General features: G+C 48.8%; 1 protein-coding gene across 3 annotated transcripts in view; it reads left to right on the top strand.

Annotated features, from left to right (window-relative positions):
* jade2 (jade family PHD finger 2) overlaps positions 1 to 16,226 on the top strand; it is a 152,850-nt gene that overhangs the window by 77,918 nt on the left and 58,706 nt on the right. For all 3 annotated transcript variants that reach the window (XM_082960242.1, XM_082960244.1, XM_045693416.2), the window contains 4 exons: positions 1,508 to 1,719; positions 3,228 to 3,395; positions 6,208 to 6,324; positions 14,959 to 15,576. In XM_082960242.1, coding sequence (XP_082816368.1) covers positions 1,508 to 1,719; positions 3,228 to 3,395; positions 6,208 to 6,324; positions 14,959 to 15,576 — 1,115 coding nt within the window. The remainder of the gene's footprint in view (positions 1 to 1,507; positions 1,720 to 3,227; positions 3,396 to 6,207; positions 6,325 to 14,958; positions 15,577 to 16,226) is intronic.

The following is a 16,226-nucleotide window of genomic DNA, read 5'->3' on the forward strand; positions in this document are numbered from 1 at the left end:
CTGTGGCCAGGCAGGGTTGGTAGTGCTGGTCAGAGGGCCTGTGGCCAGGGAGGGTTGGTAGTGCTGGTCAGAGGGCCTGTGGCCAGGGAGGGTTGGTAGTGCTGGTCAGAGGGCCTGTGGCCAGGGAGGGTTGGTAGTGCTGGTCAGAGGGCCTGTGGCCAGGGAGGGTTGGTAGTGCTGGTCAGAGTGGTTCATTCGTCCACCGTTCGGTCGTCGCCGTTTGTGTTTTTAGTGTTCAACTGCTGACATTTTTCGCCCGTTTCTCGATGTAGAGTCGGGGTTTTGCAAATTACGTGGCTGGCACTCTGTTCAGAGGTGCTAAGTACTCTCGGCTGGCCAACGCCACCGACGTGTCCGTGCCTTAACACTTCACCCAGTCCTCCTCTCTACACCTCCACTACTCATCTCTCTTTTAGTGTGGAGTAGTGACGTTGGAGAGAGTAGTATGGGGGGTCAGAAGGGTGCTCCTCCCTGCACTCTGTCCACACAGAGGGATCTTCCCACTGTTGAGCCCAGTCTCTATCAGCCAATCAACCGCTCTCTGGCTGGCTGGCCTGGGCTACTGAAGTTGACCCTGAAGCTTACTCTCTCGCCACATCACAGACCCAGTTTATTTACAATCTGATCTTGTGCTCATAGATAAGAAATATAATTGCATTTTTTAAATCCCTCAGGCCCGGGCTTATTTACTCTGCTTTTTAAATAGTTTTTCCTCGAATGGGTTGCTTCTCATAACCCCAATGTCTAGACCAAACAAGCGCTTGCTTGTTGCCGGGTTACAGTATAATGCCATATCGCAACACCGATGGGCTGATACAGCATGCTCCATCTTTTATTTTGATCTCTCTCTCTCTCTCTCGCTTTACCAACATCCCTCACTTCATCTCTCTCTCTCTCTCTCTCTCTCTCTCTCTCTCTCTCTCTCTCTCTCTCTCTCTCTCTCGCTCGACCAACATCCCTCACTTCATTTCGCTCTCTCTCTTTTCCCCACATGAAGTTATGTACTTTCACACACGCGTTCCCACTGAAATGTTTGTTCCTCTAGCCTCTCCCTATTTACAAGATGTAAATGTCACAGGCTCTGAAGTGAATGGTTAACTAAACTCAGCTTCTTCCTGGTTTGCTTTTAAAAACAACTCTTTAATCACTGAACACTGTACAGTATGTAACCCACGGGAGGCCTTTTCCCAGTACTTATAAAACATGGTCTGACACATGGCCGTTTGCTTTCGGCTGTGGCTGTTGGAATTTGGCAAGAATCCGAAGAAGTACAAGATCAATTTATAGCCGGGTTTTAATAGTACAAAATGTTCTTCGAATGAAATACAAACAGTTGAGTTAAACACAAAACACGTGCCAGTCCAGTTACTTGAGTCCGATATAAATTCCAATAGGTGACGCCTTAGCCATGTGACTAACTGTGTCCCTTCACTAGACCCTCTGTTCCTTCTCTCCCAAACGTATGACTCTGACCTTCTGTGTCTGACACTGACCCTCCCTCCCTCAGAGCTGCCGGAGCTGGATGAGCTGACCATGGAGCGTGTGCTGGTGGAGCTGGAGAGCCGGTGTGAGGAGAACATGCAGCAGGCCATAGAGACGGAGGAGGGCCTGGGCATCGAGTACGACGAGGACGTGGTGTGCGACGTGTGCCGGTCCCCCGAGGGAGAAGATGGCAACGAGATGGTCTTCTGTGACAAGTGCAACATCTGTGTACATCAGGTACAGATAAGGGTTAGGTGGAGGTGGGCTATTTTGCTGGGTGAAGAGGCAGTTAGAAGTTGTAGGGATATTAAGAGTTTCTTGTCTTTTGAAAGAGGGTGTACGTGTTTAGTGAGCGTTAAGTCTGTTTGGACGGGATTACGGGTGTTTTTGGGGGTCAGGGTGCGATTGGGGATGGGGGGATTTGTAGTTCTTTGGGGTCATGGAAAGATTTAAATAAAGGTCAAAGGTGGTAATTTGGGTTTGTTTCTAGTTGTGGGGAGAAACTGGATACTCTACTCATTTCTTTCTTTGACTACTTACCTCCAACTGTCAGAGCATACAGAAACTCTCCCTGTTCATGCAATTCTGGGTATTTGACGACTATAAACAGCAAGAAAAACACGTCCCAGAAATAGAAACATCAACTTCATGTTTTTAGTTTTTTAGACTGGAGTTTTTTTTTATTGGGTGGAATGGTGTTAATTGGTTTGACAATCCCCTGACAGTTATACAGCTCTATCAACCTCCTCCGTTCACCACTGTTTTGACATGTTTGAAAATAGTCCCTCATCCTCTCCATCTCCTCCCAATCCCTCTCTTCCCCCCCTCTCCATCTCCTCCCAATCCCTCTCTTCCCCCCCTCTCCATCTCCTCCCAATCCCTCTCTTCCCCCCCTCTCCATCTCCTCCCAATCCCTCTCTTCCCCCCCTCTCCATCTCCTCCCAATCCCTCTCTTCCCCCCCTCTCCATCTCCTCCCAATCCCTCTCTTCCCCCCCTCTCCATCTCCTCCCAATCCCTCTCTTCCCCCCCTCTCCATCTCCTCTCAATCCCTCTCTTCCCCCCCTCTCCATCTCCTCCCAATCCCTCTCTTCCCCCCCTCTCCATCTCCTCCCAATCCCTCTCTTCCCCCCCTCTCCATCTCCTCCCAATCCATCTCTTCCCCCCCTCTCCATCTCCTCTCAATCCCTCTCTTCCCCCTCTCCATCTCCTCTCAATCCCTCTCTTCCCCCCTCTCCATCTCCTCCCAATCCCTCTCTTCCCCCCCTCTCCATCTCCTCCCAATCCCTCTCTTCCCCCCCTCTCCATCTCCTCTCAATCCATCTCTTCCCCCCCTCTCCATCTCCTCCCAATCCATCTCTTCCCCCCCTCTCCATCTCCTCCCAATCCCTCTCTTCCCCCCCTCTCCATCTCCTCCCAATCCCTCTCTTCCCCCCTCTCCATCTCCTCCCAATCCATCTCTTCCCCCCCTCTCCATCTCCTCCCAATCCCTCTCTTCCCCCCCTCTCCATCTCCTCCCAATCCCTCTCTTCCCCCCTCTCCATCTCCTCCCAATCCCTCTCTTCCCCCCTCTCCATCTCCTCCCAATCCCTCTCTTCCCCCCCTCTCCATCTCCTCTTTCCCTCTCCTCTGCCTCGCTCCTCCATCTCCACCACTGCCTTTCCCCCTCCCCCACACCTCCATCTCGCCCCCCCCTCACCCTCCGTCCTTCTCTTACTCTCCTCCTCCATCCCTCTGTCTCTCCCAGGCGTGTTATGGGATCCTGAAGGTCCCACAGGGGAACTGGCTGTGCCGAACCTGCGCCCTGGGGGTGCAACCCAAATGCCTGCTGTGCCCCAAGAGAGGCGGAGCCCTGAAGCCCACCCGCAGTGGAACCAAGTGGGTCCACGTCAGCTGTGCCTTATGGATCCCCGAGGTGAGCCCACTGGGGGCGCACACACCTGCACACACCTGCACAGACGCACACATACACACATGAACAAGCACACACGCATACATATTCATACGCACCCCCACATTATACACATGCACACACACATTTATAGACCTTCAATACACACAATCATATTAATGATGAATATATATGCAAAAACACACGCTCCCGCTCCTAAACAGACAAGCACACACACCTTGAGCATCAACACGACTGGGACAATAAGACAAACATGTGGTTAAGGCCTGCTGCGCAAACCGGCGTGAAGCGCTTAGATCCCTGTTAATGAAGTGCTTTTTGGTGTCCTGAACCCTTTTAGCAATAATTGTATTCTGTCACATTGATTGGACTAATTCTTATTGTTGTTCTTGTTTGTTTTACTTCCCCCACCAACGTCTTTGAATGGAAATTAATTTGCGTCCTGCTCTCTCGCTCGCTCTCGCTCTCGCTCTCTCTCTCTCTGTCTCTCTCTCTCTGTCTCTCTCTCTCTGTCTCTCTCTCCACTAAAGACACAGGCAGAGAGGGGTAGTTAATAAGATGCTGTGGCGGAGATGGGAATTTCACAGGCGTCAGGGGGGCTTTCAGCTTTGAGAGGGTCCGGCATCAGCTGAGGCTGTATCTCTCACTTAGTCTTCAAATGCTCAAACCTCCCGCCGTTCTACACCTCTCTCCGCGACCCTCCAAACCCCCTCCCTCCTCCGCCCTTATTCCAAACCCCCTCCCTCCTCCGCGACCCTCCAAACCCCCTCCCTCCTCCGCCCTTATTCCAAACCCCCTCCCTCCTCCGCGACCCTCCAAACCCCCTCCCTCCTCCGCCCTTATTCCAAACCCCCTCCCTCCTCCGCGACCCTCCAAACCCCCTCCCTCCTCCGCCCTTATTCCAAACCCCCTCCCTCCTCCGCGACCCTCCAAACCCCCTCCCTCCTCCGCCCTTATTCCAAACCCCCTCCCTCCTCCGCGACCCTCCAAACCCCCTCCCTCCTCCGCCCTTATTCCAAACCCCCTCCCTCCTCCGCGACCCTCCAAACCCCCTCCCTCCTCCGCGACCCTCCAAACCCCCTCCCTCCTCCGCCCTTATTCCAAACCCCCTCCCTCCTCCGCGACCCTCCAAACCCCCTCCCTCCTCCGCGACCCTCCAAACCCCCTCCCTCCTCCGCCCTTATTCCAAACCCCCTCCCTCCTCCGCCCTTATTCCAAACCCCCTCCCTCCTCCGCCCTTATTCCAAACCCCCTCCCTCCTCCGCGACCCTCCAAACCCCCTCCCTCCTCCGCCCTTATTCCAAACCCCCTCCCTCCTCCGCCCTTATTCCAAACCCCCTCCCTCCTCCGCCCTTATTCCAAACCCCCTCCCTCCTCCACCCTTATTCCAAACCCCCTCCCTCCTCCGCCCTTATTCCAAACCCCCTCCCTCCTCCGCCCTTATTCCAAACCCCCTCCCTCCTCCACCCTTATTCCAAACCCCCTCCCTCCTCCGCCCTTATTCCAAACCCCCTCCCTCCTCCGCGACCCTCCAAACCCCCTCCCTCCTCCGCGACCCTCCAAACCCCCTCCCTCCTCCGCCCTTATTCCAAACCCCCTCCCTCCTCCGCGACCCTCCAAACCCCCTCCCTCCTCCGCGACCCTCCAAACCCCCTCCCTCCTCCGCCCTTATTCCAAACCCCCTCCCTCCTCCGCCCTTATTCCAAACCCCCTCCCTCCTCCGCCCTTATTCCAAACCCCCTCCCTCCTCCGCCCTTATTCCAAACCCCCTCCCTCCTCCGCGACCCTCCAAACCCCCTCCCTCCTCCGCCCTTATTCCAAACCCCCTCCCTCCTCCGCGACCCTCCAAACCCCCTCCCTCCTCCGCCCTTATTCCAAACCCCCTCCCTCCTCCGCCCTTATTCCAAACCCCCTCCCTCCTCCGCCCTTATTCCAAACCCCCTCCCTCCTCCGCCCTTATTCCAAACCCCCTCCCTCCTCCGCCCTTATTCCAAAATAAGGCCAACTTCAATTTCCCGCCTTTTCCTTCAGGCTCTTGATTTCCTCCTCATTTCCAGTTGTCACTTTTAAATGAAAGCTTTTCATTGCCTTTTTGGTAATGTGAACTAATTGGAGCCAGAATAAGGGGAAGGAGCGATTTTTGAAAAGTAACGCGAGCGCGCGCACACACACTCAGAGAAAGACACTTGGAAAGAGACCCAGTCCTCCATCTTGACAGTTGAAGACTCTTGGATATCCTAATCAAGAGAGGACAAAAGCTTGGGAGGGGAAGGAAGATGGTGATGCCTGCGTAGAGCGAGAGAGCATAGCCCTCCACTCTGTGTGAAAGGCCTGGTTCAATGGCTGCAATCAGAATGGGGGAGGATTCACCCAGCATTTCATGGACTATCAGGGAGAGGAGGGGATGGAGGAAGTCCGGATTGTCTGCCAGTTATTAGGGCCTGGGCATGAAGGATGAGGCCTTTACAGAAATACTCTTTTCAGAGAGGGGAACATGAATGTGGGGGAATGAATGTCGGAAGCTGGGCGGAAGGGAAGAGCCCTTCAAGGGATGACACTGGGCTCTAGGAATATAGACTTTGCAGAGAACGTGACATCCAGTGAAAGAACTACTTACAATCTCAAAGGCTGTATTAATGTCTGTGAAGCAATGTGCTTGATGAGCATCTGTCAAAACGGTTCTGTGTGAATTACTGTCTGTATTAATGTCTTGTAAGACACATCTGTTTTGACTGTGTGTGTGTGTGTGTGTGTGTGTGTGTGTGTGTGTGTGTGTGTGTGTGTGTGTGTGTGTGTGTGTGTGTGTGTTATCTAGGTGAGTATAGGCTGCCCGGAGAAGATGGAGCCCATTACCAAGGTGTCCCACATCCCCTCCAGCCGCTGGGCCCTGTTCTGCAGCCTGTGTCGAGAACACACAGGCACCTGCATACAGGTGAGACACATTACCAGAAAACACCACTTTTTCTGCACCAGTACACACAATAGTATGCATTTCTACACAACATTCTATACACACAAGCACACACACACACACACACACACACACACACACACACACACACACACAGTAAGCCCCCTTTTTCATATTAGCATTTCAATGTACCTGCGGGTGTTAAAGATGCCATGAAGGTGTGATAAGGAGTTCTTCATTTTAATTTAATTTAAGTTTCTCATTAGCAGCACATACGTGACCCACCATCTATTTTCGGTCTTAAGTTAAAAAAATAAAAAAATGGTGTTTTTTGCATTGGATAAAAGTACAGACTCAGAGCTTCAAAATGGCACAGCATACACTGTAGTTGGAGGAAACATGGGGAAGTAATGCTGCTTTAAAAGTTAATACATTTATAATCCCATTTAGGAGAAAAAAAGCATTCAAACATTTTGCTGTGGTTTTCACACGTGCTCTCCATGAGTCCTTGGGGGAAAATGTATTTAGAAAAGAAACACTTTAACCAAATTCCCAAAAAGGATTCTTGTTCTCACCAAGTTACCCCTTTAGGCAAACCATTGACGGTATTAAATTGCCTGTTCTTGTATAATAAAGAAAACCTTTCACATTGAACAGCTACTGTGCTGCTCTTTGTTTACGCCCATGTAGCATCGTTCTGAGACTCTAGACCCAGCCATCTCTTAAAGAATTCACAATAGAACACATGTGACTGTGGCCATGCGCTGAGGTAGTGCTTTAAAAAAAACGAAGAAAAGTGCTAAAGGTGCTAGCCTACATTTTAGGAAAACTTCAAAAACCACAAGGTAAAAACAATATCTAGACCTAGGCCTATATCATAAGATCCTTTCAGTAACTTTGGTTCAGGTTACGATATGAACAAACAAATCTAGCCTGAGAGCATACTGTACATTCGGAAAGTATTCATACCCCTTGACCTTTTCCACGTTTTGTTACGTTACAGCCTTATTCTAAAATGTATTAAATAAAAGAAATAAGCCCTCCTCGATCTACACATAATACCCCATTATGACAAAGTGAAAAACTGGTTTTTAGAAAGGTTTGCAAATGTATTAAAAATAAAAAGGTATTCAGACCCTTTGATATGAGACTTGAAATTGAGCTCAGGTGCACCCTGTTTCCATTGATCATCCTTGATGTTTCTACATCGGAGTGTACCTGTGGTAAATTCAATTGATTGGACATGATTTGGAAAGGCACACACCTGTCTATATAAGGTCCCACAGTTGACCATGCATGTCAGAGCAAAAACCAAGCCATGAGGTCAAAGGAATTGTCCGTAGAGCTCCAAGACAGGATTGTGTCAAGGCACAGATCTGGGGAAGGGTACCAAAACATTTCTGCAGCGTTGAAGTTCCCCAAGAACACAGTGGCCTCCATTCTTAAATGGAAGAAGTGTGGAACCACCAAGACTCTTCCTAGAGCTGGCCACCCGGCCAAACTGAGCAATCGGGGGAGAAGTGCCTTGGTCAGGGAGGTGACCAAGATCCAATGGTCACTCTGACAGGGCTCCAGAGTTCTTCTGTGGAGATGGGAGAACCTTCCAGAAGGACAATCATCTCAGCAGCACTCCGCCAATCAGGCCTTTATGGTAGATTGGCCAGACGGAAGCCACTCCTCAGTAAAAGGGACATGACAGCCAGCTTGGAGTTTGCCAAAAGGAACCTAACGGACTCGGACCATGTGAAACAAGATTCTCTGGTCTGATGAAACCAAGATTCTTTGGCCTGAATGCCAAGCATCACGTCTGGAGGAAACCTGGCACCATCCCTATGGTGGTAGCAGCAGCATGCTGTGTGGTTGTTTTTCAGCGGTAGAGACTGGGAGACTAGTCAGGATCGAGGGAAAGATGAACGGAGCAAAGTACAGAGCGATCCTTGAAGAAAACCTGCTCCAGAGCGCTCAGGACCTCAGACTGGGGAGAAGGTTCACCTTCCAACAGGACAACGACCCTAAGCACACAGCCAAGACAACGCAGGAGTGGCTTCGGGACAAGTCTCTGAATGTCCTTGAGTGGCCCAGCCAGAGCCCGGAATTGACCCCGATCGAACATCTCTGGAGAGACCTGAAAATAGCTGTGCAGCGACGCTCCCAATCCAAACTGACAGAGCTTGAGAGGATCTGCAGAGAAGAATGGGAGAAACTCCCCAAGTCCAGGTGTGCCAAGCTTGTAGCGTCATACCCAAGAACACTCAAGACTGTAATCGCTGCCAAAGGTGCTTCAACAAAGTACGGCATAAAGGGTCGGAATACTTATGTAAATGTAATATTTCCGTTTTATATTTAGAATAAATTTGCAAAAAATGTTAGCCAGTTTTTGCTTTGTCGTTATGGGGTATTGTGTGTAGATTGATGATTTTTTATTTGATCCATTTGTAGAATAAGGCTGTAGCGTAATGTGGAAAAAGTCAAGGAGTTTGTATACTTTCAGAATTTTCTGTATATCTGTCCTGCCCTTTGACAGGACAAGGAGGAAGGACATGCGCATTGCACAGCAGCTGAAACCTAGTGACATCTGAGTGAAAGCTCCTTGGCCACAATAACACCAGGCTCCAGACAATTAAAACTATAAAGGAGGATAGCAGACAAAAATAGACAAGACATTAAAACCTTGCATACCAGCAATAACATTCATTGACTACCAAACAATAAGCTCGAAGTACAAAGACAAACTTCCTGAAGTGTTGCTTGTTCACCCTCGATCATCTTCTTGACTAGTGGCGGAGAGCAGGTTTATGCTGAAAGACAAATTCCCTCAAAATAGGCCCTCGGAAATCAAATTAGCATAATAAAACAATCTCCATTAAAAATCTGTCGGTTTCAGCTAGAGATTATATATTTTTTTGCATTGGATGCGTCTCAATCCACCGCAACCGCCGATGTCGCACCTCCCCATCTGTGGTGAACTGTGACAGAGCTAGAGCAGTGTTTGTCAGACCATGAGACATCCCGAAAATCGTCTGTAGCGTCCGAATGGTTTGGCCTCTATGGAAAGATGAGACTCTCGTGAACACATCCAAGTCAGTTGTTTTGCTCTAGGACTCCCACACGCCTCAGGACTCATCTTAAGGTCCCCCGGTACCAATTGAAAACATTTATGGAAGTGTATATGGTGACTGTTTAGTGTCAAAAATGAGGGGTTTAAATATATGTACAAAATAAATAAATGTTTCCTGATCTTTCTTATATCGCTCAGATATACAGTAGGACTGACACTTCAGAACAAAAGTCCCAAAAATAAATAACAGGAAAGATTTGTTTCATGTGGTGAATCTGTTATTCAATGTGTTTGTATTGGCAGTAAGGCCAAAACAAATTTGTCATCAAATAATGGAAACACCTTTTTTTTAAAATATATATATATATATATACTGCTCAAAAAAATAAAGGGAACACTTAAACAACACATCCTAGATCTGAATGAAAAAAGTATTTAATAAGATTATTTCTTTCTTTACATAGTTGAATGTGCTGACAACAAAATCACACAAAAATAATCAATGGAAATCCAATTTATCAAACCATGGAGGTCTGGATTTGGAGTCACACTCAAAATTAAAGTGGAAAACCACACTACAGGCTGATCCAACTTTGATGTAATGTCCTTAAAACAAGTCAAAATGAGGCTCAGTAGTGTGTGTAGCCTCCACGTGCCTGTATGACCTCCCTACAACGCCTGGTCATGCTCCTGATGAGGTGGCGGATGGTCTCCTGAGGGATCTCCTCCCAGACCTGGACTAAAGCATCCGCCAACTCCTGGACAGTCTGTGGTGCAACGTGGCGTTGGTGGATGGAGCGAGACAAGATGTCCCAGATGTGCTCAATTGGATTCAGGTCTGGGGAACGGGCGGGCCAGCCCATAGCATCAATGCCTTCCTCTTTCAGGAACTGCTGACACACTCCAGCCACATGAGGTCTAGCATTGTCTTGCATTAAGAGGAACCCAGGGCCAACCGCACCAGCATATGGTCTCACAAGGGGTCTGAGGATCTCATCTCGGTACCTAATGGCAGTCAGGCTACCTCTGGCGAGCACATGGAGGGCTGTGCGGCCCCCCAAAGAAATGCCACACCACACCATGACTGACCCACCGCCAAACCGGTCATGCTGGAGGATGTTGCAGGCAGCAGAACGTTCTCCACGGCGTCTCCAGACTCTGTCACGTCTGTCACGTGCTCAGTGTGAACCTGCTTTCATCTGTGAAGAGCACAGGGCGCCAGTGGCGAATTTGCCAATCTTGGTGTTATATGGCAAATGCCAAACGTCCTGCACGGTGTTGGGCTGTAAGCACAACCCCCACCTGTGGACGTCGGGCCCTCATACCACCCTCATGGAGTCTGTTTCTGACCGTTTGAGCAGACACATGCACATTTGTGGCCTGCTGGAGGTCATTTTGCAGGGCTCTGGCAGTGCTCCTCCTGCTCCTCCTTGCACAAAGGCGGAGGTAGCGGTCCTGCTGCTGGGTTGTTGCCCTCCTACGGCCTCCTCCACGTCTCCTGATGTACTGGCCTGTCTCCTGGTAGCGCCTCCATGCTCTGGACACTACGCTGACAGACACAGCAAACCTTCTTGCCACAGCTCGCATTGATGTGCCATCCTGGATGAGCTGCACTACCTGAGCCACTTGTGTGGGTTGTAGACTCCGTCTCATGCTACCACTAGAGTGAAAGCACCGCCAGCATTCAAAAGTGACCAAAACATCAGCCAGGAAGCATAGGAACTGAGAAGTGGTCTGTGGTCCCCACCTGCAGAACCACTCCTTTATCTGTGTCTTGTCTGTGTCTTGCTAATTGCCTATAATTTCCACCTGTTGTCTATTCCATTTGCACAACAGCATGTGAAATTTATTGTCAATCAGTGTTGCTTCCTAAGTGGACAGTTTGATTTCACAGAAGTGTGATTGACTTGGAGTTACATTGTGTTGTTTAAGTGTTTGAGCAGTGTATATATCCACTTTCGAGGGCTCTTAATATTCAAATAGCTAAATTATCCTTGGTATGACTTTCTTAAAACAATTCCATATAGCTTAGTAGAACTCTTCCCCCAGCTTAGACGGGGCTTAGACTCTTATGGGTTTAAACATTCATTAATTCATGCCCTATAACTTGTTATTTCCTGTTGACTGCTACAGCTGTATTAAAATGCCCTGTGCACACTTAACCTGCTTCCATTCCAATAATGGCAATGAAGACACAAGATAACTAGCTAGATTTAGCAAACATTTAGCTTTGTAATTACCAACTGGCTAGATGTAAATGGTATTCATCTAGCTAGCCAGCTAGTTGAACATGCAGAAAAAAAACAGTATATAGCTATTTAGCTATCATTTCATCGTGGCTATCTAGCTAGCCAACTTAGCATGTCCCTATAACGTAACATGCGGTTTGATTAGCTTGCTAATTTTTTATTTCACCTTTTATTTAGCCAGGTAGGCTAGTTGAGAACAAGTTCTCATTTGCAACTACGACCTGGCCAAGATAAAGCATAGCAATTCGACACGTACAGCAACACAGAGTTACACATGGAATAAACAAAACATACAGTCAATAATACAGTAGAACAATAGAAAACAAAAAGTCTATATACAGTGAGTGCAAATGAGGTAAGTTAAGGCAATAAATAGGCCATGGTGGCGAAGTAATTACAATATAGCAATTAAACACTGGAGTGATAGATGTGCAGAAGATGAATGTGCAAGTAGAGATACTGGGGTGCAAAGGAGCAAGATAGATAGATAAATAAATAAATACAGTATGGGGATGAGGTAGGTAGATAGATGGGCTGTTTGCAGATGGGCTGTGTACAGGTGCAGTGATCTGTTAGCTGCTCTGACAGCTGGTGTTTAAAGCAAGCTTCAGAGATTTTTGCAGTTCGATTCCAGTCATTGGCAGCAGAGAACTGGAAGGAAAGGCAACCAAAGGAGGAATTGGCTTTGGGGGTGACCAATGAGATATACCTGCTGGAGCGCGTGCTACAGGTGGGTGCTGCTATGGTGACCAGTGAGCTGAGATAAGGCGGAGCTTTACCTAGCAGAGACTTGTAGATGACCTACAGCCAGTGGGTTTGGCGACGAGTATGAAGCGAGGGCCAACCAACAAGAGTGTACAGGTCGCAATGGTGGGTAGTGTATGGGGCTTTGGTGACAAAACGGATGGCACTGTGATAGAGTGCATCCAGTTTGTTGAGTAGAGTGTTGGAGGCTATTTTATAGATGACATCACCGAAGTCGAGGATCGGTAGGATAGTCAGTTTTACGAGGGTATGTTTGGCAGCATGAGTGAAGGATGCTTTGTTGCGATATAGGAAGCCGATTCTAGATTTAATTTTGTATTGGAGATGTTTGATGTGAGTATGGAAGGAGAGTTTACAGTCTAACCAGACACCTAGGTATTTGTAGTTGTCCACATATTCTAAGTCAGAGCAGTCCAGAGTAGTGATGCTGGACGGGCGAGCAGGTGTGGGCAGTGATCGATTGAATAGCATGCATTTAGTTTTACTTGCGTTTAAGAGCAGTTGGAGGCCACGGAAGGAGAGTTTTTGATTTGCGTTCGCACCACAGTGGTTATTTTCGGTAGCTAGCTAGTTAAACATGAATGACAAACTGGCAAACATGAAAAAGATTATCACATCATCAATCAAAATTAACAGCAGACTGCAACTGGCCAGCTCAGCAAGCCATGTAAACAATGGCTAGTTGCGGGACGAAGCAAACTAGAACGGTACCTGTATGCAACTGTATAGCTAACTAGCTAGCCATATAGCGAACTATATCTAGCAATGAAAACAACTTTTTGATACAATTGAGATAGCTACATGTACATACGTTATTATCTTGCCATTTTAACTGTAGACTCTTACTTGTGTATGGATTATGGTGGTTCACGGAAGACTGAACAAATCCCCAGTTAGCAAGCTGGGCCCGTTTTGACACCAAACAGCTGAAACGGCTACACTAACTAAGTGTGTGTGTGTGTGTGTTCAGTGAATTGCTGTCTGACAAATTATGATTGATGTTTTATTGGAGGATTATTATATTCAAATATTCACCATTTATTTTAAATGCAGCTCATCAACAAGTAAGTGTCCCAAATGGCACCCTATCCCCTACATAACACACCACCTTAAGTGCACTATATATGGAATAGGGTGCCATTTGGGACGCACCCTAAGGCTATGGTTGATATGTCCAGGAAGGGTGCAGTGAAGCAGCAGAGCTTGTACTGTATCTTTATCCACTATCCACCAGACAGACAGTGTGATATATTTGGACTGAAAATAACTACTTCCATTTAATGTTTAGCGGACTGACAATGGGAGTCAGTGTGGGGAACTGGTATTGAGGGCATTACCAAGCTGCAGGGTAAAGAGATGAGGAATAGTGATTTCCAGTTCTGGCTTATCTCTCTCTCCTCATCGTGGCAGACAAAGCCATATGGGCTCTCAACCCTCAGGAGAGAGACAGCCACTGAGACAAGTGGAATACTCTACTGTGATGAACAGAGAAAACATGGAAAGGGAGAGTCAGAGCCACAAGTTCTCCTCTCTGCTTCAGTGATGGGAGTGTGTTGGGCCTCTGCAGAACAGCGAGAGGAAGAGAGAGAGAGAGAGAGAGAGAGAGAGAGGGAGGGATAAAGAGAGAGAATGGGCACAGGAGAGGGCAAGAGTGACAAGTGGGCTGTGATATCTTCTGTGAGTTGGACCTCTGTAGACAGAGCGAAAGAAAGGGAAAGAGGGAGGGAGGGCGCGACAGAGAAGAGCCAGTTCCCAGGCAGCCACAGGGACACCTTGGCTTTGTCCCACATGGCACCCTATTTCCCTACATAGTGCAGTACTTTACCAGAGCCCTATGGGTGTCCTTGTGGGCCCCGGTCAAAGGTACTGCACTAGATAGGGAATAGGGTACCGTTCGGGGCGCAGACCCTGAGCTGAGCAGGCCTGTCATTGTCATCCCAGGCCCTTAGAGAATGTGGGCCTCTTGTTCTGCTGCTCTCTGATGGCATGGAAAACACTGCTATCCCCCATCCTCCCCTCATCCCCTCATGAGACCTCTCCCAGAGGCAGTCTTTGGTGAGGTCTGAAATGGATAGGCCTGAGGAAAGGCAACAACAGTGGTTTGATTTTTAGACTGCGGTTGTAATGTCGGGAGGCACGGACAGATCAGGGTTCCCTTGTTGTTCTCTGTGGCTTCTGATACTTATAGGAACCAAGATTTTATTAGCGGAGCTCCTGTTTGTCTGGGGGTAGACAGTATCGAGGCAGACAGAAGAAATTTAGCAGAACACTAATTTCTCTGAACAGGATCTCTGTCACGCATATTTCTCTCTGTGGTGGCAGAGGAAGGAGTTGTGACAGTATTGCGGAGCAGTCATTACCATGTTTGTGTGGAGACAACATCATCAGAGACAAACTATTGTTTCCCCTACAGATTGCGGGACTGTGTTACCCGTCTTCTGTATGCGTGTTTAACAACTCTGAAGCGGTGTTTGACGTGACACTCATATTTCAAACTTATCTTTCCTTTACTCCCTTCTGCTTCCTCTCCTCCTCACCTCCCTCCCTCTCTCACTCCCTCTTCCTCCCTCCCTCCCTCCCCAGTGCTCCATGCCGTCCTGCATTGTGGCCTTCCATGTGACCTGCGCCTTTGACCATGGCCTTGAGATGCGCACCATCCTGGCAGAGAACGATGAAGTGCGCTTCAAATCCTACTGCCTGGAGCACAGTAGCACTACCGCCCCCGGCAACAGTAACAACGCCATGGCCGGCAACAGTAACCACGCCAACAGCGCTGGTGCCAGCAGCAAACCAGACTGGGCTGGACACGGCAACGACCACAGAGCCTCCGTAACTGCGCCAGACCACCACCAAGCGACCAGCGAGCTGCCGCCGGCAGAGCGGCCGCTGCCGCCTGTGGAGCGTCCAGACCGGGACCAGATAGAGAGGGAGAAGGCCAGCCAGCGCAAACAGAAGCTACAGGAGCTGGAGGACGAGTTCTACCGCCTGGTGGACCCCAAAGACGTGGCGGAGAGCCTGGGCCTGCCGGATGCCCACGTGGACTTCCTGTACCAGTTCTGGAAGCTGAGGAGGAAGTCCAACTTCAACCGTCCTCTGGTGACGTTGAAGAGAGACGAGGTAGATAACCTGGCGCAGCAGGAGCAGGACGTGCTGTACCGACGCCTCAAGCTGTTCACACACCTACGCCAGGACCTGGAGAGGGTGAGTGGCTGGCCCGGGGAGGTGGGGACAATGTGTGTGTAATGTGAGTGTGTGTGTGTGTGTGTCGTTTGTTGTTATAATGATATGTATGTGTGTTGGTCTGTCTGTCTGTCCAGCTGCATGACTTACACAATCCTGCGTCATCCATTGGGCAGATGGTGAAAGGGCTACATTTGCAATGTAGTCATTTAGCAGACAGTCTTATCCAGAGCAACTTACAGTTGTGCGTCCATCTTAAGATGGCTAGGTGAGACAACCACTTGTCACGGTTATAGTAAGTCCATTTTTGCGCAGTAATGTAGCTATCAGCAAAGTCACGTGCTAGTAAAAAAAAAAAAAGATTTTCCATAAAGATACTTTACGTCTGTTAGGCTTTATACCTGAATGATGTTTCAGTAACACTCACACCAACTCTGTCCATAATGTAGTTTGACTGAGACCAGGGGCATCCTGTACTATCCGCTCAGAGGAAAACAATCAGGGGCTACATCAGGCAAGGCTCCAGTAAAGTATGTTGTGTAGAGTGGAGTGGAGAGAGGTAGGCAGCTAACTAGGTCCAAATGGCCGATTTAATTACCAGGATGAAGAGGAAGGCTGAGCAGAGCAGACAGACTCACTGGTCCCCTGAGACACAAACGGGCACATACACA

This window comes from Salmo salar, chromosome 13 (assembly GCF_965601325.2).
Source record: "Salmo salar chromosome 13, fSalSal1, whole genome shotgun sequence".
Lineage (NCBI taxonomy): Eukaryota > Metazoa > Chordata > Actinopteri > Salmoniformes > Salmonidae > Salmo > Salmo salar.